This window comes from Arachis stenosperma, chromosome 3, assembly GCF_014773155.1.
Source record: "Arachis stenosperma cultivar V10309 chromosome 3, arast.V10309.gnm1.PFL2, whole genome shotgun sequence".
NCBI lineage: Eukaryota > Viridiplantae > Streptophyta > Magnoliopsida > Fabales > Fabaceae > Arachis > Arachis stenosperma.
In genome coordinates this window covers 41,144,759-41,168,914 of record NC_080379.1, presented here as the reverse complement: position 1 = coordinate 41,168,914, position 24,156 = coordinate 41,144,759, and the positions used below count along the sequence as shown (strand labels likewise).

The 24,156-nt window shown below is 36.2% G+C and overlaps 1 protein-coding gene across 21 annotated transcripts; it reads right to left on the bottom strand.

The window, feature by feature from the left end:
• Positions 1-389: 389 nt before the first annotated feature.
• On the bottom strand, positions 390-9,107 carry LOC130969545 (uncharacterized). Of its 21 annotated transcripts, none has more exons than XR_009081870.1 (11): positions 8,793-9,107; positions 7,285-7,416; positions 7,109-7,201; positions 6,969-7,036; positions 6,701-6,885; positions 2,798-2,946; positions 2,318-2,431; positions 2,113-2,229; positions 1,498-1,589; positions 928-1,060; positions 390-622 (listed from the first exon to the last, which is right to left on the bottom strand). XR_009081870.1 is itself a non-coding variant. In XM_057895318.1 (8 exons), the coding sequence occupies exons 2-6, from the start codon at positions 7,381-7,383 to the stop codon at positions 2,822-2,824; spliced, it is 573 nt and encodes a 190-aa protein (XP_057751301.1). In that variant the 5' UTR covers positions 7,384-7,416; positions 8,793-9,107; the 3' UTR covers positions 390-622; positions 928-1,060; positions 2,798-2,821. The 21 variants fall into 21 exon arrangements, 5 of the variants coding, with proteins under 5 accessions (XP_057751301.1, XP_057751300.1, XP_057751299.1 ...); XR_009081872.1 differs by having other exon boundaries at positions 2,354-2,431; XR_009081867.1 differs by lacking the exon at positions 1,498-1,589 and having other exon boundaries at positions 2,354-2,460.
• Between the last annotated feature and the right edge of the window lie 15,049 nt (positions 9,108-24,156).

Below are 24,156 nucleotides of genomic sequence, written 5' to 3'. Positions count from 1 at the left end.
ACGTCGAAATTTTGAAACAAAAGTTTTTTGTAACAAAAAAAGGGTCCATTGCAGTAAGTCCCGTTACAAAAAATTTTTGTAACAAAAAATGAAACTGTTACAATTCAATACCATATTTTGTAACAATTTTTTCTGATACAAAAAACCAGAAGCCGTTACAAAAGTGGTAACAAATTTTGATCTTGAAGGTACTTTTCGTGACAGTCAATTTTTTTCCTATCACAAAATTTTGTTACAAAATGTAACATAATTTTGTAACATTTTTTCTTTAGTTACGAAAGCAAATTAATTATTTTGTAACAACTTTTTTTATTAAAAATTACATGCATAATTTACTAAATTATTTTTTAAATTAACTAATATATTAACAATTTTAATAAACAAGTTTACATGTATATAATATGCAAATACATACATAAGTCAAACAAGATCTTTTTAGCTAAAATTGTCTTGAAACAAAATAACATTAGCTAGTGAGTACATTGATTAGTTCAACCAAAACATAAAAGTTCTAACATAAAAGTTCAACCAAAACATAAAAGTTCTAACATAGATTAGTGTCTCTATGCATCAAAACATTCTTGAGCCCTCAAGGTAGCATATGGTCACCATTTCAGCACTCCTGTAAATAAGAAAAACCGAAACAAAAAATTAGAAACAAGATATAACACTAATTATAATTTTTCCACTAAAAAAATATAATCATACTATAAAGTTTCATAAGACAGATTTGACTTGTGATGACAACAAAATCGATCATCTCACAATTATAACAATATATATATACTAATTACTTATCCAGTAACTTAATAATAAATTTGAAGTTTAAGATCATCTATCTTCAGAATTAGGACAGAAGAAAAAGAGAAACTCTGAACATAATGGGCCTTGAGAATCTGAACACAACGCATTATTGGTATAAGGTACCTTAATGTTCTTGAGGTCAAGGTTCAACTCACTCCTCAATAACATAAAGAGCTTTTGAAGAGGTTCGTCATCAGTCCTACGAACTGGAATTTTCATATATTCAGCAGCCTTTATGAAGATATCCATGACTTTGCTGTATCACACAGTAGCCGCAGATATTAAAAAGACAAAAACACATAAACAAAAGAGAAGTTTCAACTTCAAGGAAACAAGATAACAAATAATTTACAAGGAAAGGAAAGAAAAGGAAGGCATGATATTATCAATACCATTATCCTTATATATAACTAATATCATGCAAATTGATCAACTAAAAGAACTTATTGCTTCACTGTTTTCTCCTGTGTTTGACAATTATTTCAATTAATTTTTTCATCAACATTACAGTGCAATTCAGTCTGGTAAGTCAGCATCGAAAGGGATTTAAATTTTAAAATATAATCTAGTTTTACACAAGCAGTCATTTACTAATTAACATGATCTTTCTCATTGAAACTTCAAGCTAACTTAAAAATATAATAAATATCCATGAAAGGAAAAAGATAATAAATTGAGCAGCCAATATCTTACAGCATATAATAATGTGCAGTCTTACACACCAACACAGGATAAGCTACGGATCGAAAGCCAGATGGAGCTTAACTAGCACAAAATGAGTTTACCTGGGAGCCAAAGAAGGCTTCATAAGGTAATAGATTAATAGTAAGTGGACAGTGTTTGATGCATCGGTCAAAAGAAAGAACTCAGAAATAGGCCAAGTCATACAGAACTATCTTGTAGATACACATTTAAGCTTTTGTTTTTCATTGGCAAACTGAATGAAACATGCAACTGTTGGAAACTCTGTAAAAATTTTAAACTTCCTATATACTAACATGTTTTAAGGTAGGAGAATTGAACAAAAATATATACAGAAACTAATTTACACTCGCTTCCATGAAACCAAGTACGATAGTTTCCAATATTTATTTTATCATAAATGCCAAGAATGAAAAATGCTAAACAGTTACAGCTTAGCAGGGATGTCACGCATCCAATAGCAATTCATGAACTCAATGGGACATTAACTTTTCATAGTCCTCAAATTACTTGCATTAGAAAAATATGATAAGAAGAGTGCAGTTTCATGTCAAAACACATTAGGCAAATTTGGTTCTTTGACAAGCTTTTGTTTAAAGAGCTTACCAGTGCTGCTACAACTTCATTAGCAATCTGCAACCTCATCCTTCTAATTTCTTTCAAAAATTACCATTGAGATGCTCCTTTAAGCTTCCATTCTCTATGTTATCAAATATGAGCAGTCTGCAGAAATAACCCAAAGACAACAAGTTTCAGATTGCAAATCCTTGCTCTCATCAACATTAACCAACTCAGATTTCACACTTTCAACCTCATTCATCTTATCCTGATCTTCAGCATTGCTAACCTTTTCGATCGATTGAATGCTCTCTTCATTCTTATCCACTAAATCTTGATGTTCCATGGTCAAAAATTTAAAATGAACCTAAGATTTCCTCGTCAACAATGCAAAAACTGAAAGTTTACCCAAATTCAACAAGCAACACCAAATTTATCTTCACTCACAATCATAATACAACCAGCAGCAACGACAACAATATCATCATCACTAACAAAATCACAATTAACAAATACATATATAGCTCATCTGAGAACCCAATTCTTTACAGCACCATCAAATACCAAAAATCAATTTCAGCATATTCAAACATACTCACATTCACTAACAATTCCCAAATTCATCAATTCTCATTAATTAGTCATACAAAGCATGTATAAATTATTTGCAATTACTCAATGCTTTTTGGCATTCTTAAATTAAAAACTCTTAATTTTTAAACGAATCCCCTACCTCCGTTAGTCGAAACCACAGAATTTAAACGCGACAATCCCCTTTCTTTCTAATCCATGGCAGCAGCAACTTTAGCAATTCCATAGCAGCACAATCATCAACACTCAAGATAGCTCCAGCAGAAAAACAGGAGGAGCGAAATGGCCGTGCTAAAACAAAGACATGCTATTGAAATTAAAACAAGAATTTGACCAAGAAACAACAATAGAACAGAACGAAGGTAAAATCATAGTAGCAAACCCTAATGGAAGAGAGGCGGAATTTGAGGAGTAACAGTGGCGCTGGTGGCTCTGGCAGCTGTTGTTAGTGACCACCCAGAGGGCGGCGCAGCTCAAAACAGAACCAAATAGAGCAGCGGTAAGGGCGGCGGCCATGGGTGACGGCGATGCGGGCTCCATCACCGCGACCATGAAGCATGACAGCAGCGTCTTCCCTCTATCAACGGCGTTCTTCTCTCCGTCGGCCTTCCTCCATCCACGAGTTTCTCTCTCGGCGAACCAGGGCAGCAGAAACGGATGAGCTTCATCGGCGACAGGGGCAAGAACTACGGTGACACGGGCTTTGGCGACGGCTCCATCATCGGAAGCGGCGGCGACTGGCGCGACGATGGCTCTGACGGGTGCGTAGCGCAACCTCATCTCTCTCCCTCGCGAGTTCATCCCTCTCTCTCTCTCTCTCTCCTGACGCTCCTGTCGACGACGGCGACGGTGGTGAGGCGTGACGGCAAGCTGGACGTGGCGACGCGGCAGCAAACCCCGCGGCGCCATCCCTCCCCCTCTCTTCTTCTTCTCCCTCACGCTCTGATTTCCTCTCCAACTCTCTCGATCTCCATCTCTCGTTTCTTTTCCTCTGCTTTGTTTCTTCGTTGAGTTGTGGTTGTGGGTAAGGGAAGGGGGTAGGTTAGGGTTAAGGTAAAGCTGAGTGAGATTTAGTGTCTCTGTATTTTTGTGAAGGTGAAGGATAAGAAAATATAGGGTTAAACAATAGGATGTGTATAAAAATAAAAAATTTAGTAATGAAAATATATATTAATAGTATAAGAGTTTCACAAAATTATAAGATTAAAATAATTTAAAAATATAATTATGATATCAAATATTATTTTAAAAACATATAAAAATATATCTATTAACATATTAATCTAATTAAATATTTATTCTAAATTTAAAATTATAATAATCAAATTAATTATTTTTTTAAAATAAAATTTGAATTCAAAATATTCATGAACAATCAATTTAATTAAAAATATTCACTTTATTGTTTTTTACATTTTGACTTTTGGTATTTTATTTTTTTATCATTTATATTTAATTATTGTTATTTATATTTATAATTTGATTAAATTTTTTTAAGTTTTACAAATTAATTTTTAGCTAACATTAAAATAATATTAAATTTTTTGTTACAAACAATGTTAAATTTTGTGACAAATTAATTTTTGTTACAAAATAATTGAAATTTTTGAAACGAAAAGATATTTTGTTACAAAATATTTCAAATTTTTGTAACTAGTTTATTTTTTGTTACAAAATGTTATAATATTTTGTAACAAAACACCAGTTCGTTACAAAAATTAACATAATTTGTAACGAAAAAAAGCACGTTGTTACAAAATATTAGAATGTATTGTAACAATTTGTAATTTTGTTACAAAACATTATTCTTTTGTAACAATCACTAATTATTATTACAAAAAATTATCTTTTTGTAATAATTTTAAATTTGACACAAAATTTTTGTTACAAATATTCCATTTTCTTGTAGTATATATATATATATATATATATATTTTGTTGCTTTTACAATCGTACAATAATATTTCCTTTCATTTGTTAACTAATTAAATTTGGTTATTTATATTAAATATATTTAATGATTACTTAAAATTAATCATATAATTATCATTATTAATAACCAATTTATATTTCTCTAAAATATAATTTTCTATCTTATTATTATTATTATTATTATTATTATTATTATTATTATTATTATTATATAGGTCACCATTAAAATAATAACTTGTCACTAATAAAATTTTAGGATAATAAATAAAAAATAAAATTATATCAATATAATTAAAATTAATATAATTAAAATAGTTAAAAATATTTTTGATAATTAGGTTAATAATGCATTAATTATTGATTTTATATAATTATAATAGAGATATTTTTAAATCAGTATAATTATGAATTATTCATTAAATGCTAAGTATAATATTATTATATAATTATAATTAAGATAATTTTCTGAAATAAATTTAAAAGAGATTAGTATAATTATAATAAAGAGATTATCTTAAATTAGTATAATTATGTATCATTCATTAAATACTAATTATAATATAATTATATCAATTAAAGATAATTTTTAAAAATAAATTTAAAAGAGAGAAATAGTGCAATCATTTGGAGGAAAAATGGATTCACGAAAAAATGACACCTCACCATCATAAGTTGGTGGAAAACCCAATTTTAGTATATTAAGGAGATTGGTATAAATTATAATAAATTATATAACATTTAAAAAAAATAAAATGAATAAGAAGAAAATAAAAATAAATAGAATAGATAGAAGACTACAATAAAATAAATTGAATGTGAGAGTTTTTTTTGGTACATTTCATATCACATCCGCTTCAATAATAATAATAAATAAAAATACGTCAACTTGATATTTAAGAAAAAATTTGATATCTAAGAAAAAATGATGAGATAAAATCATAATACATAATACAGTTCTAAAGTAAAAGCTTAAATTAAAATATAATATCATTACACAACACATATTGAAAGTAATTTTACACTACAATATACCACAAACAGGTAAATGACTTAAATTTAAATACGAAATATTTTTTATTTATGCATACATGATAATACCATGGTCTATAAATACTTCATAGATAACATATGTTATATAGCTCCAAATAATGAGCACGAAAGTTGGAGAGTGTGGTAGTTTGTGTCTATGATAGTTGTCTTCTTGCAACGACGCCTCATAGAAAGAAAAAGAATTGTTGTAAAAGCTATCAAATGAAAGAGTAATTGGTAAACGAATGATATTTTCTTCTAGTATACATGGTCTTTTATAGTGGTAAAATAAAAATGTAAGGAATTAAATTTTATATTTTTATATTAGGAATAGAATTTGATATTTATCCTAATAAAATTATTATTATTATCAATAAAATGGGTTAACAACTTGCCACTAATAAAATCATTGGATAATGAATAAGAATTAGAAGGATATCAATATAATTAAAATGAATATAATTAAAATGTTTAAAAATATTTTCGATTGATAATTAGCTTAATAATACATTAAATATTGATTTTATATAATTATAATAAAAATATTTTCTTAAATTAGTATAATTATGTATTATTTATTAAAATAATTAAAAATATTTTTTATTATAATTGATAAGTAATTTAATAATACATTAAATATTAATTTTATATAATTATAATAAAAATATTTTCCTAAATTAGTATAATTATGTATTATTCATTAAATGTATTCATTTTGGAAGAAAAATGGGTTCACAAAAAAATGACACATCACTTTCATTGATTGGGAAAAAACTCAATTTTAGTATATTAAATAGATTTAGTTACTGGTTACTAGTTGCAGCCATCAACATGGTCAACTGTACAAAAGCTAACTAAAGTGCATCAGGTGCTATGGTTTTCTTAAGTTGCACTGCCTACTTCTGCTGTCTTTTATTATATGGACATTTGCCTCCTTTATGTCTAATTATTTCTTTCTTACAATTTGATTTTTGTTTACTCATTCCAAGAGCAAATAATTGTAAGGATCGTATTCCAGTCTAACCAAGCAATCTTGATGATCATGATTCCATTTGCTAAAAAAGAAGAAAGTTGCATGACTTACTGAGATCAAGAATGGCTTTCTGGATTTGTCCATCTAAAACTGAAACTAAGTGAGGGGAGGACGAACATGCCTTGGGACCAACGAGGAAAGATTTCAAGTGCCTGGCAAACTCTTTAGACTTCTCTAGGTTCACTGCATGCCCTGCATTCTTGATCACCACAATATGAGCACTTTCCCCTATATGCCTGCTCCAAATTAAAGACAAGTCCATTGTTGTTTAAGATGATACTTCAAACTTGTATGTGCTGGGTTGAGAAATCTATCCCACCTTTGTAATCTGTGCCCAAACTCCAGAGGGAATACCTGATCCTGCTCTCCCCATATGATAAGCGTGTTCTGCTCCATCCAATACCAGAGAATCATGTAAATGTTCAAATAATTCAAAGAATAAGTGAATTGGATAAATACCTGTTGGATCTTGGGAAGATTAGAAAGTTTTCGACCTTTGAGTATTGCCTCAAGTAATTCTCTCTTCTCATCAATGCAACGTGTACACATCACCTGCTTAGCTTGTTTCCAAAGCATCAATTAAATAAATCATGTGTCTCTATCTTTGATTTGATTATGCAAAGAAAGAGGGATACCTGAATGAAATCTGCAAGGAACCAAGTAGGGACGCCCCTAGCAGGCCTAACAAAAGATAGACGCATCAACTCCCTGAGCTTCTCGGGAGTCTGAGGCATCAAAATGCTTGCAGCTTCATCCAAATCAGAAACCTTAAGCAACCCATTTTACTGTTATGCATTCGAATTTAACATTCTATTCTAAGTACAATCATATCAAAGTAATTAATCAATTTGATAGAAGTTCGAAAAGCCTATATATTTTACTGTCAAATAATGCGTATGTATGCCTGTTGATATATGTTTGATATGTTATCGCATTTTTTATTATCAAGTAGTTTAATTTTAGATAATTCATTTTTAAAGGGTTTTCTAAACCTTGAGAAAGAGGCATAAATCAAGAAAACAAAGAAATTTTTAAACTTGGAACAAATGAATTTTTTAAATTAACAATTTTAGATAATTCAAATTCATTGCAGGTGGGAGATACGCAGTGATAGCCACTTTAATTTGGACAGCAATATTAGTTGATGAAGTGAACTGATTTAATTATATTTAATCATGCCTTAATAAACCTTTTCTCTAATTATATGACAAGTGATCTGTATGTATATTTGGAACATTATTGTTCATGAAAAGTGAGTGCGTGGCCAGGAAAGAATTGATGAGAAAGCGAGGGAAAATTATATGATATATATATAGGTACCCTGTTCTTCATCTTAGCCCCCCGGCCCCAAGATATAAAAAAAGTGACTGTTGCTAACTACCAACATAGATTCTATGATGATGATCATGATCACGTTCACTACTTTGGTGAATACAGCTCATTATTTAATTCAGTGTAATACTAGAATGTGTGGCAAGTGCCAAGATTAGAGAAACATGTTGGATGGTAATAAGGGTAAGTTAGGCACTGCGTGCTGGTGGCTTCATTGTTTGTATCTCAATTCCTCAATTGGACGCTCTACATGTGTGTATTAACTATTTAACTGTTTAACATGCATCCACCAACAATTTTTATCAATTTAGTAATATCTAAATCTTAATTACAACCATTAATCAGAATAACTATGTCAAATCTAAACCATGCCTACAACCTACCCGAAGTTATGAATAAGAAGGAACAGAGCAAGGACTCAGAGACAGTATCAACAAGAAGGCTTTGAGCAAGGAATGCAAGATGCAGAGGCTTTTTTCACTTCATCAAACATATATTCAATTTGAATAAGGCTTCAAACCCTAGAAATTAAAACAGAGCCCAGCAATAAAAACTACACAATTTAAAGTCACACTTAATTAGAAGAAGGAAAGATTCCTAACATTCAATAAGCTAAGATTACATTTAACTCACTAAATATAGAAAATTAAAGGCAATACAAGGTTATTGAACCAAAAAGAATAACAGTGACAATTGAATTTTAGCAATGTATATTGAACCAAAAAGAATTGGGAAAAAGCACCAGGGTGCGATAGAACACAAATTGGGAGCACAAGAATTAGAATTGAGAGAGAGATTAAGGAACTCATACCTGATGACTAGAGCGCGATTCAAATTTCAATCAAAATCAGCACTAGCTTGTCCGAGAAAAGGATTCAGATCGCGATTAACATTGAGATGAAAACATGGAAGAGATTCAAGCGATGAAAAAGATGGAATGATGTATATGTGAGAAGAAGAAGAAGAAGACGACGAAGGAATGATGGAGATGTGAGAAGAAGAAGAAGATGGAGATGTGAAAACGGTGTGTGGTTCTCAGAGGGAATGAAGCACTGAGAGTAGTTTGTAACTTTGTGTGAGATAGAGGAGCGAGGCATCCAGAGTGAAGATATTTTTGGTTCAGCCCGTTTAGGTTGTTATTTCTAAAATTTTAGCTTTTTTAGTAGCCATAGTTTAAGTTGCCATTATAATCTATGGTATTAACAGTAAATATACAATTGCCACTAAAAGATGATTTTAAAAAGAGAAATTATGGCAATAATATTATGGCCGCTAAAAGTTTGTCGTTAAAAATCTTTTTTCTTGTAGTGGCAGTGCGCGGGAGAAGTTGACCGGCAAAGACACTTTAACGATTGAGTCAAAATGGATATCAGAGGTAGAGTTAATGAAGGTGAGTGCATGTAATATACCTGAGGGAGTTTGTGGCTCCCTTTTATATAGGCTTAGCTGTCTATCTTATCACCTAGTTTATTAGGAGATAAAGGATATTTGAATTCAAATATTAGTTAGTGATGCCTCGATTTGGTAGTGCTTGAATTTTGGGCCTGAGAAGAGTGATTCGGGCTTAGTGGCAAAGTTATCATTCGGCCGTTGAGGTCAGAATTCGTGTCTATAATAGTGCCCCCAAACGTGGCACCCCTGATCTTGGTGACGGCGCGTTTTCGTGGGCTTGGGTGCCCGTTGCCCTGGTAGGTCTACTAGCAGCGAGCGGCTGCCTAAGGATTTCTGGTCCTAGTAATCGTGTGTGTGCCTTTCAAGGCCTCATGTCAGTTGATGTGAGTGAACTCATTTAATGTTGTTATGTTGGTTTTACCATTTTACCCCTAGGTCTTTTCATATTTGCACTTTTTGGAGTGTATTTGTTTGAAAAATTGCTTCAGTTACCTCTTTTTACTTTTCTTCTCAGTTTTCTCACTCTACTTTTCTTCCTCAATTTTCCTTTTCCTAGTTTCATCATTCTTGTGTCTATTTCTTTTTTTTGTTTTGTCATTTTTCTCTGTTTTTTGGGTTGCGTTTGCTGTTTCTGGGGCTGCATTGCTTTTGATGGCGCTCAGTTGTGCCTACTTGTTGCGTCATTTTTTGTTAGTTTCTGCAGTCGTTTCTATCGACATTTGAGTAAGTATTTTAGTTTGCCTTTGTTGTTTCTTGTTGTTTTCACTGCCTTAGTAGCATAGAGGGGTGTCATAGCCTCTCTACCGAAGTTAGGCTAATTTTCTTTTACGATATTTTAGTTTTAGATTTTCTCGCTTTGTAGTACCTGTTATTAGGCTTATGGTGGTGGTGTCCCCAATTGTAGGTATGGTGCAAGGAAGAGCTGATCCTCAGCCTTGGGGACTCATCTTTCCGAATTGGGGGGAGGGGGTTCCAGACTTATTATTAGTGTACCTCTAATGTGATGGGACCCCCTCACATCTTAGCGAGGAAGATTTGCAAGAGCTCTAGGAGATTGCCACGATTTGCGGCAGGAGTGCGTTTATTACTTAAACCTATCGGATTGGATGTAGCTCAACAATCCCATGTTCACTGTCATAGGGATCTATTTTTCCTTTTCGAATTTTGCCCTGGCCCTCTTGAACCAATGTAATGTGGCTCCCTCATTGCTCCATCCTAATAGCTGGGCGGCTATTAGGTATTTTGAGCTTGTGTGTGAGTATCTTCAGATTCCTGCAGTGGTGGAGGTTTCATTTATTTCTTCTTGCTTACTGTTCCGAATCGAGAGGGTAAAATTAGGAAGGGGTATATGTCCTTCTGATCCGTACAGAATCGGAAGATTGTTGGTCTCCTTGAGGACTCCGTAGAGAATCTGACGGGGGCGCCATCCTTTCTAGTTGGCCCTGGAAGGGGAGTGGCAGTTTCTGACATATTGGAAGTATGAGGCCAGTGCAAATTATCTGACTAAGGTTACCTTTGAAGGTTTGAGCTGGGAGAATAAAAATATTGTCAATGTGTTGTTGGCAGTGTTAGGGAATAAGCCGTTGAACCCCCGATACGTGATGGGTGATCGGGAGGCTGGTCGGTAGAATATAGGTAGGTGTTTTAGCTTCTGTTTATATTTACTTTAACATTGTCATTCTCATGTGTTATTTTCTTTTTGCAGTTAAGATGGCCGGGGGAAAAGTAACCATGGAGAATCTGGTGGCCACCGTCCTTGAGGTGGGGGATGAAGAGGAGGAGGTTCAGCCTCAATCCATGGAGGTCTTGGCATCAGAGGCTGGTAATGACAGGAGTCGAGGTGTCATGATCTCTCAAACCAGGGATGAAGACCTCCATGAGATCCCAAATCCTAAACATCACAAGAAGAGAAAAGCGGAAGGGGGAGCGACAAAAGGAAGGAGGTTGCATTTTCGATTGTTATGGAGAAAGTCATCGACGCACCGGGCTTTATCGATGAGCATTTGCTTCCTAAGATAGAGGGTTACTTTGCTAATTGCGATCTCACTGCACAAGCGAAGTGGGTCTATCGTTCTTTGCATTTGTCGGTGGCGATTGTTTGCAAGGCAGAGTTGGTCTTTGGTTAGTCTCGTATTGTATGGAAAGTTGCGCCAGGCTTAAGCCGACTTGACGGCTGCTTGTTCTAAGAAGGAGGCGACCAAGACTGCTAGGGCCAAAACAGAAAAGGACGTGACGGAAGCTGGGCATGAGTTTCACTGTCTTATTGACTTCGAGACGGCTCTGAGGGTGAAAATTTCCGAGGCTGACCGTCGTGCTGAGGGGGCTAAAAAGAGGACGAAGCCCGCTGAGGATGCAGTGAATGGCTTAAAAAGAGGAACAAGGAGATTATGAAGAATGCGAAGGAGGTTATTTTGGCTACTGAGAAAGCTTTGAAGTTTCAGGTCTCCTTTCTTTCTCTCGACTTCGACATGTCTCGGATTGGTGGCTTTAAAGCCGCCTGGTATTGCCAAATTGTGACCTTAGCTTTGAAAATAAGGCATAGGTTTTGTTTTCACTTTTGTTTTTTGATTGCGTGTTTTGGTACCTCGTGAGGCCAATGACATTGTTTATACTTTTTCGGATAAGTTTATTAAACTTGCTCCAGTTATATTTTTGTTGGATATCCGTTAGTAGTAGTTATTTGATTCTGGCTCCCGAATTAATTACTTCTCGGGGTGCCATCGAGGGTAACTTGGTAAAATTTTCAAGAAGTAATTTCAACGTAACAGCTTAAAGAAAAGGTGAAAATTTTGTGAAATGGAAATAGGCTGGACCTCATCAAATCCTTTTTTTTCCCTTTGTAGGTTTATTAGGAGAAGAAAAAGTACCATTACCTTTGCTAAAAAGGAAAAAATGACTCTAGAACAAACTAACATCATACATGGGACTGTCTTGAACCTATGAGTAGAACCTTTTGAGGTTGACAATGTTCTAGGTTCGTGATATCACAGAGCCATTGAGCCTTTTCAGCTAGTAGGCCCCTTTTTTATATGCTTATCAAACACGGTATGGGCCTTCCCAATTTAGTGAGAGCTTTCCCTTTTCTGGTTTATGGGTTTTGATGTTTTTTGTCAGAGTAATAGGTTCCCTTTATCAAAAACGCTTTTCTTCACGCCTCGGTTGTACCTTAGGCGATCCATTGCTTTAGCGCTGTTTCTCTCAAATGGGCCATATTTCAGACTTCATTTACAATATCTCTTTGGATTCTTAGTTGAAGGCTCCAAGGAGGAACCACGGTCTAGGTTCTTTGATTTCGACCGGTATTACAGCCTCCATGCCATAGGTTAATCGGAATGGTGTTTCCCCGATCGCCGATTGTGGGCTGGTACGGTATAACTAGAGAACGGATCCGAGTTCGTCCATCCAGTCATCCTTTTTTTGCTCTAGTCTCTTCTTGATTCCCTTCAGGATGACTTTGTTGGTGGCTTCTACTTGCTTACTTTCTTGGAGTTGTTCAACTGAAGAGAAGTGCTGCCGGATTCCCAGCCTTGCGGAGAACTCTCAAGACTTCTTGTCAGCAAATTAGGTGCCGTTGTTCGATATGATGACCTTCGATATGCCAAACCTATTGATTACTTGCCTCCAAAAGAATCTTCTACATTGGGTTACCATAATGCTGGACAAGGCCTCAGCTTCTATCTATTTGGTGAAGTTATCGATAGCTACCACAAGATACTTAAGTTGTCTTGGGGCTATTGGAAAATGCCCCCATCAGGTCAATTTTCCACATTGCAAAGGGTTGAAAAGTTATAATGGGAGACAGATCTTCCATTGGGGCTTGGTGGAAGTTTCTGTTTTCCTGACATTTTACACACAACTTAACTAGTTGCATTGAGTCACAAATTATTGTTGGCCAGTAGTATCAAAACCTTATCAGCTTTTAGGCTAGTGCTTTATGATGTTCGCATCAGCCCTCGCGTACCTCCCTCATGACATATTCTACCTAGTCGAGTCGTAGGCATTTTAAGAGTGGTTGTGAGATGCCCTTCCAGTATAACACCCTTTGGATTATAGTGTACTTGACCGCTTCTGCCCTTCAGCCTTTTTTCCTCTGCCGGATCAACGAGGAGCTCGCCTTCTTCCATAAACCTCTTGATCGTGGTTGTCCAATCTGACCTCTCTGACTGGTTTAACACTAAGGTTACGGAGGGTTCTTTGATCGTTCCATAGATTAGGCAGTAGTTCCTTGTTGTAGATTATGTGCGGGCCAATTTTGATGACAGATTTGCCCTTGCATTTCTTTCTTGGGGTACGTGTTGGATTGTTGCCTCGTCGAAAGTTGTGCAAAGATTTTTAGCCTTTTCTAGGTATTTTTAAAGCAGGGGATCCTAAGCTTAGTATGTCCTATTGATCTGGGATGTTACGAATTGCGAGTCACTGCTTACTTCCAAGCTGTTGACCCTGAGCTCTTTGGCTAGAGAAAGTCCTACAATGATGACCTTATACTTAGTTTGATTGTTAGAGTCTGGGAATTCGTACTTGATAGACTGCTCGTGCAAGAGTTCATATGTGTTTTCCAGGATCACTTCTGTTCCATCCGATATTCTGTTGGATACTTTATCAAGATGGAGTCTCCATCGTCGGCTCGGGAGGACGGGGTCTTGGGTGACCACCTTTGCCAAAAAATCTACCATTGCTTGGGCTTCGATGGCATTTCTCGGGTGATATTTTATGTCAAATTGCGAGAGTTCTATAGACCACATCATTATTCTCCCGGCTAGTTTGGGTTTCTGTAGTACTTGTCTAATTGTCTGATTTGTGTGGACTACGATTTGGTAGCTTTAGAAGTATTGTCTTAGTCGCCTAGAAGATATAAGGCGAAAGCCACCTTCTTAATCCTTGAGTACCGTATTTTCACGTTCTGGAAGACTTTGCTAATGAAATAGATTGGGAGTTGTTGCTTGCCCTCTTCACGGATGAGCGTTGCTCCTAAAAGCTTTGTTAGTTATTGCCAAGTTTAAGAACAGAGGTTCTCCTTCTACCAGTTTGCTTTGCACAGGGGGATCTGGGAGGAGTTTCTTCAAGTGGAGAAATGTTTCTTCACATTCTTCCATCCATTAGAACACAATTTCCTTCTTCATTAAGTTGAAGAATGGCAGTGCTTTGTGAGTTGAGGCTCTAAAGAAATGGGAGAGGGTGGTAAGTTGTCTCTTCAGCCTCTGGACGTCTTTTAGGGAGCCCGGACTGAGCATTCGGATAATTATGTCACATTTATCCAAGTTTGGTTTGACTCCTCCCTATGTTATCATAATTCCTAAGAACTTCCCAGCTTTCATTGCAAAGGTGCACTTTGCCGAATTCAACCACATCCGATATTTGCGGAGAGCATCGAATACCAGTCTCAAGTCTTCTTCTAAGGATCATTTTGACTGGCTTGTCGTTAATGTAAACTTCTACTGATTTCCCAATTCGATCACGAAAAATTTTTGTCATGAGCTATTGGTTTGTGGCTCTAACATTTTTCAGGCTAAAGGGCATGACAATGTAGTAGCATATCCCGTCTGGCGTAAAGAATTCCATTTTTTCTTCATCAAGTTAGTGCATCGGTATCTGGTTGTACCCTAAATCTTAGGTACTTGAACCCTGATGTAAAGTCTACTAGATTGTCGATACTCGGTTACAGGAAGCAGTCTTTGAGATAGACTTTGTTGAGGTTTGAATAGTTCACGCATATTCTCCATTTTTTGTTGGCCTTCTTGACAAGCACTACGTTTGATAGCCAAGTCGAGTAAGAGAGCTCCCAAATAAATCTAGTCTACAAGAGGCTAGTCGCGTGTTTCTTGACCTCATCCGCTCTATTGACTGACATTTTTCGCCTTTTTTATGCTACAAGCTTAGCATCCGACTTTATTGACAACATGTGGAACATAAACTCAAGGTTAATTCTTGGCATCTTAGTAGGAGTTGATGCGAACAAATCTCTGTTTTCTTTTAGAGTCGTTACCAAGGGCCTTTGACCTAGTAAGGTAAGTTTTGGTTGAGGAAGGTGTACTTCTCCTCCGTGTCCCCGATCTGTACTTTCTCGAGGTCTGATGAGGGGATAATTTATACACTTTTTGGCATTGTTTTTAGGTAATTTTTAGTAGGATCTAGCTAATTTTAGGGATATTTTCATTAGTTTTTATGCTAAATTCACATTTCTGGACTTTACTATGAGTTTGTGTTTTTCTGTGATTTCAGGTATTTTCTGGCTAAAATTGATGGACCTGAGCAAAACTCTGATAGAAGGCTGACAAAGGACTGCTGATGCTGTTGGATTCTGACCTCCCTGCACTCGAAATAGATTTTCTGGAGCTACAGAACACCAAATGGCGTTCTCTCAATGGCGTTGGAAAGTAGACATCTAGAGCTTTCCAGCAATATATAATAGTTCATACTTTATTCGAGATTAGACGACGTAAACTGGCGCTCAACGCCAGTTCCATGCTGCATTCTGGAGTCAAACGCCAGAAACACGTCACGAACCAGAGTTGAACGCCAGAAACACGTTACAACTTGGCGTTCAACTCCAAAAAAAGCCTCTGCACGTGGAAAGCTCAAGCTCAGCCCAAGAACACACCAAGTGGGCCCCGAAAGTGGATTTCTGCATCAATTACTTACTTCTGTAAACCCTAATAGCTAGTCTAGTATAAATAGGACACTTTACTATTGTATTGGACATCTTTGGACGCCTAGTCCTTAGACCAGGTCCTTTTCCCTATTTTCGAATTCATATGCCATTTGTGGGGGCTGGCCATTCGGCCATGCCTGGACCTTCATCACTTATGTATTTTCAACGGTAGAGTTTCTACACACCATAGATTAAGGGTGTGGAGCTCTGCTGTACCTCAAGTTTTAATGCAATTACTACTATTTTCTCTTCAATTTAAGCTTATTCCTATTCTAAGATATTACTCATACTTCAACCTGATGGATGTGATGATCCGTGACACTCATCATCATCCGTCCCTATGAACGTGTACCTGACAATAACTTCCGTTCTACAATCGTAAGCTAGAGTGTGTATCTCTTGGATTCCTGATGCACGACGCATGGTTGCCCTCGCCTGACAATCGAGCCTTCCATTCCGTGAGATCAGAGTTTTCGTGGTATAAGCTAGAATTGATGCGGCAATCATGAGGATCTGAAAAGTCTAAACCTTGTCTGTGGTATTCCGAGTAGGATTCAGGGATTGAATGGCTGTGACGAGCTTCAAACTCGCAATTGTTGGGCGTGATGACAAACGCAAAAGAATCAAGGGATTCTATTCCGACATGATCGAGAACCGACAGATGATTAGCCGTGCTATGATAGAGCATTTAGACCATTTTCACTAAGAGGATGGGATGTAGCCATTGACAACGGTGATGCCATACATACAGCTTGCCATGGAAAGGAGTAAGAAGGATTGAAAGTAAGAAAGCAGTATGTTGCAGAGATTCAATAGGGACAAGCATCTCCGTACACTTGTCTGAAATTCTCACCAATAATTTACATAAGTATTTCTATCTTTATTTTCTGTTTATTTATTATTATTATTCGAAAACTCCATAACCATTTATTATCCGCCTAACTGAGATTTACAAGATGACCATAGCTTGCTTCATACCAACAATCTTCGTGGGATCGACCCTTACTCACGTAAGGTTTATTACTTGGACGACCCAGTGCACTTGCTGGTTAGTTGTGAGAAGTTGTGAAGAAAGTGCTGAGTTAGTAGATGCACACACCAAGTTGAATGCCATTATTAGAGATCATAATTTCGTGCACCAAATTTTTGGCGTCGTTGCCGGGGATTGTTCGAGTTTGGACAACTGACGGTTCATCTTGTTGCTCAGATTAGGTAATTTTTCTTCTTGTTTTATTTTCGAAAAAAAATATAATATTTTTCAAAATTCTTTCAAAATTTTTTTTCCTTTTGTTTTCAAAAATTATTCTAAATTTTTAAGAATGAATTCTAGAGTTTCATGGTAACATGTTGAAGCCTGGCTGGCTGTAAAGCCATATCCAAATTCTTTTGGATTGAGGCTTCCACTTGTCAATATAAAAGGCATGTATATAGAATTGGATGAAGTATCAGCTGTTGCATGCTTGATTTATATCCTAAAGCTGGCTGGCTATTAAGCCATGTCCAACCCTTGGATTGGAGCTTTAGGCTAACATTGAAAGATTCCTGGAATTCTTATTAAAAATTTTGAATTTCTTATTCTTTTTCCTATAAATTTTCAAAAAATATATACAAAAATCATAAAATCATAAAAACCAAAAAATTATTTTTGTGTTTCTTGTTTGAGTCTTTAGTCAAATTTTAAGTTTGGTGTCAATTGCATATTCATCTTGTTCTTGTATTTTTCGAAAATTCATGCATTCATAGTGTTCTTCATGATCTTCAAGTTGTTCTTGGTAAGTCTTCTTGTTCGATCTTGATGTTTTCTTGTTTTGTGTCTTTTATTGTTTTTCATGTGCATTTTTGCATTCATAGTGCCTAAGCATTAAAGATTTCTAAGTTTGGTGTCTTACATGTTTTCTTTGCATCAAAAAATTTTTCAAAAATATGTTCTTGATGTTCATCATGATCTTCAAAGTGTTCTTGGTGTTCATCTTGACATTCATAGTGTTCTTGCATGCATCATGTGTTTTGATCCAAAAATTTCATGTTCTGGGTCATATTTGTGTTTTTCTCTCTCATCATTAAAAATTAAAAAAAATCTTTTTCTTATTTTACTCCTAATTTTCGAAAATTTGAGTTGACTTAGTCAAAAAATTTTTAAAACTTAGCTATTCCTCATAAGTCAAGTCAAATTTTCAAATTTAAAAATCTTATCTTTTCAAAACTTTTTCAAAAATCAAATCTTTTTCATTTTTCTTACTTTTTTTCGAAAATTTTTAATTTGAATTTTAAAATATTTTTCTTATCTTTATTTCAAAATTTCAAAAACTTTACTAACAATTAATGTGATCGATTAAAAAATTTGAAGTTTGTTATTTTCTTGTGAAGAAAGGTTCAATCTTTAAATTCTAGAATCATATCTTTTAGTTGCTTGTTAGTCAAGTAAGTAATTTTAATTTTAAAAAAAATAAATCTTTTTCAACCATATCTTTTTAATCATATATTTTTATCATATCTTTTTAAATTTTATCTTTTTCAAAAATTTGATTTTAAAATGTCTTTTCCAACTTCTTATCTTTTCAAAATTGATTTTCAAATCTTTTTCAACTAACCAATTAACTTTTGTTTATTTTTTATCTTTTTCAAAACCACCTAACTAATTTTAGCTCTCTAATTTTTGAAAATTACCTCCCTCTTTTTCAAAATTCTTTTAATTAACTAATTGTTTTAAATTTTAATTTTAATTTTAATTCTTCCTATAATTTTCGAAAATCACTAAACCTTTTTCAAAATTAATTTTTGAATTCTCCCCCTCTCATCTTCTTCTATTTATTTATTTACTTATTAGCACTTCTCTTCATCTCAAGAATCTGAACCTATCTTCACCCTTGTGTTTGGATTCTTAACTCTTCTCCTTCTTCTATTCCTTTCTTCTTCTACTAACATAAAGGAATCTCTATACTGTGACATAGAGGATTCCTCTTCCTTTTCTGTTCTATTCTTTCTCATATGAGCAGGAACAAAAAAAAGGCATTCTTGTTGAAGCTGATCCTGAACCTGAAAGGACTCTGAAGAGGAAACTAAGAGAAGCTAAATTACAACAATCCAGAGACAACCTTACTGAAATTTTTGAACAAGAAAAGGATATGGCAGCCGAACCCAACAACAATAATGCAAGGAGGATGCTTGCCTACTTCCAAGTTTGATGGAAGAAGCATCTCAATTCCTACCATTGGAGCAAACAATTTTGAGCTGAAACCTCAACTAGTTGCTCTAATGCAACAAAACTGCAAGTTTCATGGACTTCCATAAGAATATTCCTACCAGATTTTAACTGAGTTCTTGCAGATCTGTGAGACTGTTAAGACTAATGAAGTAGATCCTGAAGTCTACATGCTCATACTTTTCCTTTTTGCTGTAAGAAACAGAGCTAGAACATGGTTGGACTCACAACCTAAGGATAGCCTGGACTCTTGGGATAAGCTGGTCACGGCCTTCTTGGTTAAATTCTTTTCTCCTCAAAAACTGAGCAAGTTTAGAGTGAATGTTCAGACTTTCAAGCAAAAAGATGGTAAATCCCTCTATAAAGCTTGGAAAAGATACAAGCAGATGACCAAAAAGTGTCATTTTGACATGTTTTCAGAGTGGACCATGTTAGATATATTCTATTATGGTCTGTCTGAGTTCTCTAAGATGTCACTGGACCATTCTGTAGGTGGATCCATTCACCTAAAGAAAATGCCTGCAGAAGCTCAGGAACTTATTGAAATGGTTGCAAATGACCAATTCATGTACACTTCTGAGAGGAATTCCGTGAATAATGGGACGCCTCAGAGGAAGGGAGTTCTTGAAATTGATGCTCTGAATGCCATATTGGCTCAGAACAAAATGTTGACTCAGCAAGTCAACATGATTTCTCAAAGTCTGAATGGATGGCAAAATGCATCCAACAGCACTAAAGAGGCATCTTCTGAAGAAGACGCTTATGATCCTGAAAACCCTGCAATGGCAGAGGTAAATTACATGGGGGAAGCCTTTGGCAACACCTATAACCCCTCATGGAGAAATCATCCAAATTTCTCATGGAAGGATCAACAAAAGCCTCAACAAGGCTTTAATAATGGTGGAAGAAACAGGTTTAGCAATAGCAAGCCTTTTCCATCATCTTCTCAGCAACAGACAGAGAATTCTGAGCAGAGCACCTCTAACTTAGCAAATATTGTCTTTGATCTGTCTAAGGCCACTTTAAGCTTCATGAGTGAAATAAGGTCCTCCATCAGAAATTTGGAGGCACAAGTGGGCCAGTTGAGTAAGAAAGTCACTGAAACTCCTCCTAGTACTCTCCCAAGCAATACTGAAGAGAATCCAAAAAGAGAGTGCAAGGCCATTGACATAATCAAAATGGCCGAACCTAGAGAGGAAGGAGAGGACGTGAATCCCAACGAGGAAGACCTCAGGGGACGTCTCTCAAGCAAGAAGGAGTTCCTTATTGAGGACTTAAAGGAATCTGAAGGTCGTATAGAGACCATAGAGATCCCATTAAACCTCCTTCTGCCATTCATGAGCTCTGAAAACTATTCTTTCTCTGAAGAGGATGAAGATGTAACTGGAAAGCAAGTTGCTCAATATCTAGGAGCTATCATGAAGCTAAATGCCAAATTGTTTGGTAATGAGACTTGGGAAGGTGAACCTCCCTTGCTCATTAGTGAACTAGATACATGGGTTCAGCAAACCTTACCTCAAAATAGACAAGATCCTGGCAAATTCTTAATACCCTGTACCATAGGCACCATGACCTTTGAAAAGGCTCTGTGTGACCTGAGGTCAAGCATAAATCTTATGCCACTCTCTGTAATGGAGAAGCTGGGGATCATTGAGGTACAGCCTGCCATATTCTCATTGCAAATGGCAGATAAGTTAGTAAGACAAGCTTATGGATTGGTAGAGGACGTGTTGGTAAAGGTTGAAGGCCTTTACATCCCTGCTGATTTCATAATCTTAGACACTAGGAAGGAGGAGGATGAATGCATCATCCTTGGAAGACCTTTCCTAGCCACAGCAGAAGTTGTGATAGATGTTAACAGAGGAGAATTAGTCCTTCAATTGAATGGGGACTACCTTGTGTTTAAGACCCAAGGGTATTCTTCTTTAACAATGGAGAGGAAGCATGAAAAGCTTCTCTCAGTACAGAGTCAAACAGAGCCCCACAATCAAACTCTAACTTTGGTGTTCGGAGGCCACAGCCAAACTCTAAGTTTGGTGTTGAATCCCCACATTCAAACTCTAAGTTTGGTGTTGGGAGTCTACAACATTAACCTGATCACCTTTGAGGCTCCATAAGAGCCCGCTGTCAAGCTAGTGACATTAAAGGAGCACTTATTGGGAGGCAACCCAATTTTTATTTATCTTATTTTATTTTTCTTTTATTGTTCTTTTAGGTTTTATTAGGTTCATGATCATGTGGAGTCACAAAATAAATATTAAAATTAAAACAAGGATAAAAAACAGCAGAAGAAAAAGCACACCCTGGAGGAAGGGCTTACTGGCGTTTAAACGCCAGTAAGGAGCATCTGGCTGGCGTTCAACGCCAGAACAGAGCATGGATCTGGGGTTGAACACCAGAAACAAGCAACATCCTGGCGTTTAAACGCCAAGAAAACACACTGAGGAGAGCTGGCGCTGAACGCCAGAAACAAGCATGGAACTAGCGTTCAATGCCAGAAACATGCTGCAAATGGGCGTTGAACGCCCAAAACAAGAATAAAGCTGGCATTCAACGCTAGAAACAAGCATCAATCTGGCGTTGAACGCCAGGATTGCATGTAAAGGGTGTTTTACACGCCTCATTGGTGTAGGGATGTAAATCCTTGACACCTCAAGATCTGTGGACCCCACAGGATCATCTCAGGATCTGTGGACCCCACAGGATCCCCACCTACCTCAACTCACCTTCTCTCCTCTTCATACAATCCAATAACACTCTTTCCCAAAACCCTTCACCAATCACCTCAATCTCTCTTCCTCATCACCTATTCACCACTCACATCCTTCCACTCTTCCCTATAAACCCTACCTACCTTCAAAATTCAAAATCTCTTTCCCACCCAAACCCACCCTAAATAGCTGAACCTACTCCCTCTCCCTCCACTATATAAACCCCTCCATTCTTCTTTATTTTTACACAACACAACCCTCTCTTCTCCTCCTTGGCCGAAACACAACCCTCTCTCCCTCTCCTCCATATCTTCTTCTTCTTCATCTATTCTTTCTTCTCTTGCTCGAGGGTGAGCAATATTCTAAGTTTGGTATGGTAAAAGCATAGCTTTTTTTTTGTTTTTCAATAACCATTGATGGCACCTAAGGCCAGAGAAACCTCTAGAAAAGGGAAAGGGAAGACAAAAGCTTCCACCTCCGAGTCATGGGAGATGGAGAGATTCATTTCCAAAGCCCATCAAGACCACTTCTATGATGTTGTGGCCAAGAAAAAGGTGATCCCTGAGGTCCCTTTCAAGCTCAAGAAAAATGAGTATCCAGAGATCCGACATGAGATCCAAAGAAGAAGTTGGGAAGTTCTGACCAACCCTATTCAACAAGTTGGAATCTTAATGGTTCAAGAGTTCTATGCCAATGCATGAATCACTAGGAACCATAATCAAAGTGTGAACCCAAATCCAAAGAATTATCTTACAATGGTTCGGGGGAAATACTTAGATTTTAGTCCGAAAAATGTGAGATTGGCGTTCAACTTGCCCATGATGCAAGGAGATGCACGCCCCTACACTAGAAGGGTCAACTTTGATCAAAGGTTGGACCAAGTCCTTATGGACATATGTGTAGAAGGAGCTCAATGGAAAAGAGACTCCAAAGGCAAGCCGGTTCAATTAAGAAGACTGGACCTCAAGCCTGTGGCTAGAGGATGATTGGAGTTCATCCAACGCTTCATCATCCCCACTAGCAACCGATCTGAAGTTATTGTGGATCTGGCCATCATGATCCATAGCATCATGATTGGAGAGGAAGTAGAAGTTCATGAAGTCATCTCCCTTGAATTCTACAAAATAGCCGAAAAGCCCTCTACCTTGGCAAGGCTAGCTTTTCCTCATCTTATTTGCCATCTATGCTACTCAGCTGGAATTATTATAGAATGAGACATCCTCATTGAAGAGGACAAGCCCATCACTAAGAAGAGGATGGAGCAAACAAGAGAGCCCACTCATGGATCCCAAGAGACGCATGAGGAAACTCATCACCAAGGAATCCCTGAGATGCCTCAAGGGATGCACTTTCCTCCCAACAACTATTGGGAACAACTCAACACTTCTCTAGAAGACTTGAGTTACAATATGGATCAATTAAGGGTGGAACATCAAGAGCACTCCATCATTCTCCATGAAATTAGAGAAGATCAAAGAGCAATGAGGGAGGAGCAACAAAGGCAAGGAAGAGACATAGAAGAGCTCAAGGACATCATTGGTTCTTCAAGAAGAAAGCGCCACCATCACTAAGGTGGACTCATTCCTTGTTCTTGTTTCTCTATTGTTTGTTTTTGGTTTTTATGCCATATGTTTGTTTATGTTTTGTGTCTCTACTTCATGATCATTAGTATGTAGTGTCTATGTCTTAAAGCTATGAATAATTTCATGAATCCTTCACTTTTCTTAAATGAAACATGTTTTTAATTCAAAAGAACAAAAAGTACATGAGTTTCGAATTTATCTTTGAATTTAGTTTAATTATATTGATGTGGTGACAATACTTTTTGTTTTCTGAATGAATGCTTGAACAGTGCATATTTTTTATCTTGTTGTTTATGAATGTTAAAATTGTTGGCTCTTGAAAGAATGATGAACAAAGAGAAATGTTACTGATAATCTGAAAAATCATAAATTTGATTCTTGAAGCAAGAAAAAGCAGTGAATAGCAAAAGCTTGCAAAAAAAAAGTGTGGCGAAAAAAAATAGAAAGAAAAAGAAAAATCAAGCAGAAAAAGCCAATAGCCCTTAAAACCAAAAGGCAAGGGTAAAAAGGATCCAAGGCTTTGAGCATCAATGGATAGGAGGGCTCAAGGAAATAAAATCCAGGCCTAAGCGGCTAAATCAGGCTGTCCCTAACCATGTGCTTGTGACATGCAGGTCCAAGTGAAAAGCTTGAGACTG

Coding starts and splice junctions, on each gene's coding strand:
- LOC130969545 (XM_057895317.1), bottom strand. CDS start 3,564: ATGGCGCCGCGGGGTTTGCTGCCGCGTCGCCACGTCCAGCTTGCCGTC. Junction 2,947..3,037: donor TCCGCCTCTCTTCCATTAGG/GTTTGCTACTAT, acceptor TCTTTGTTTTAG/CACGGCCATTTCGCTCCTCC.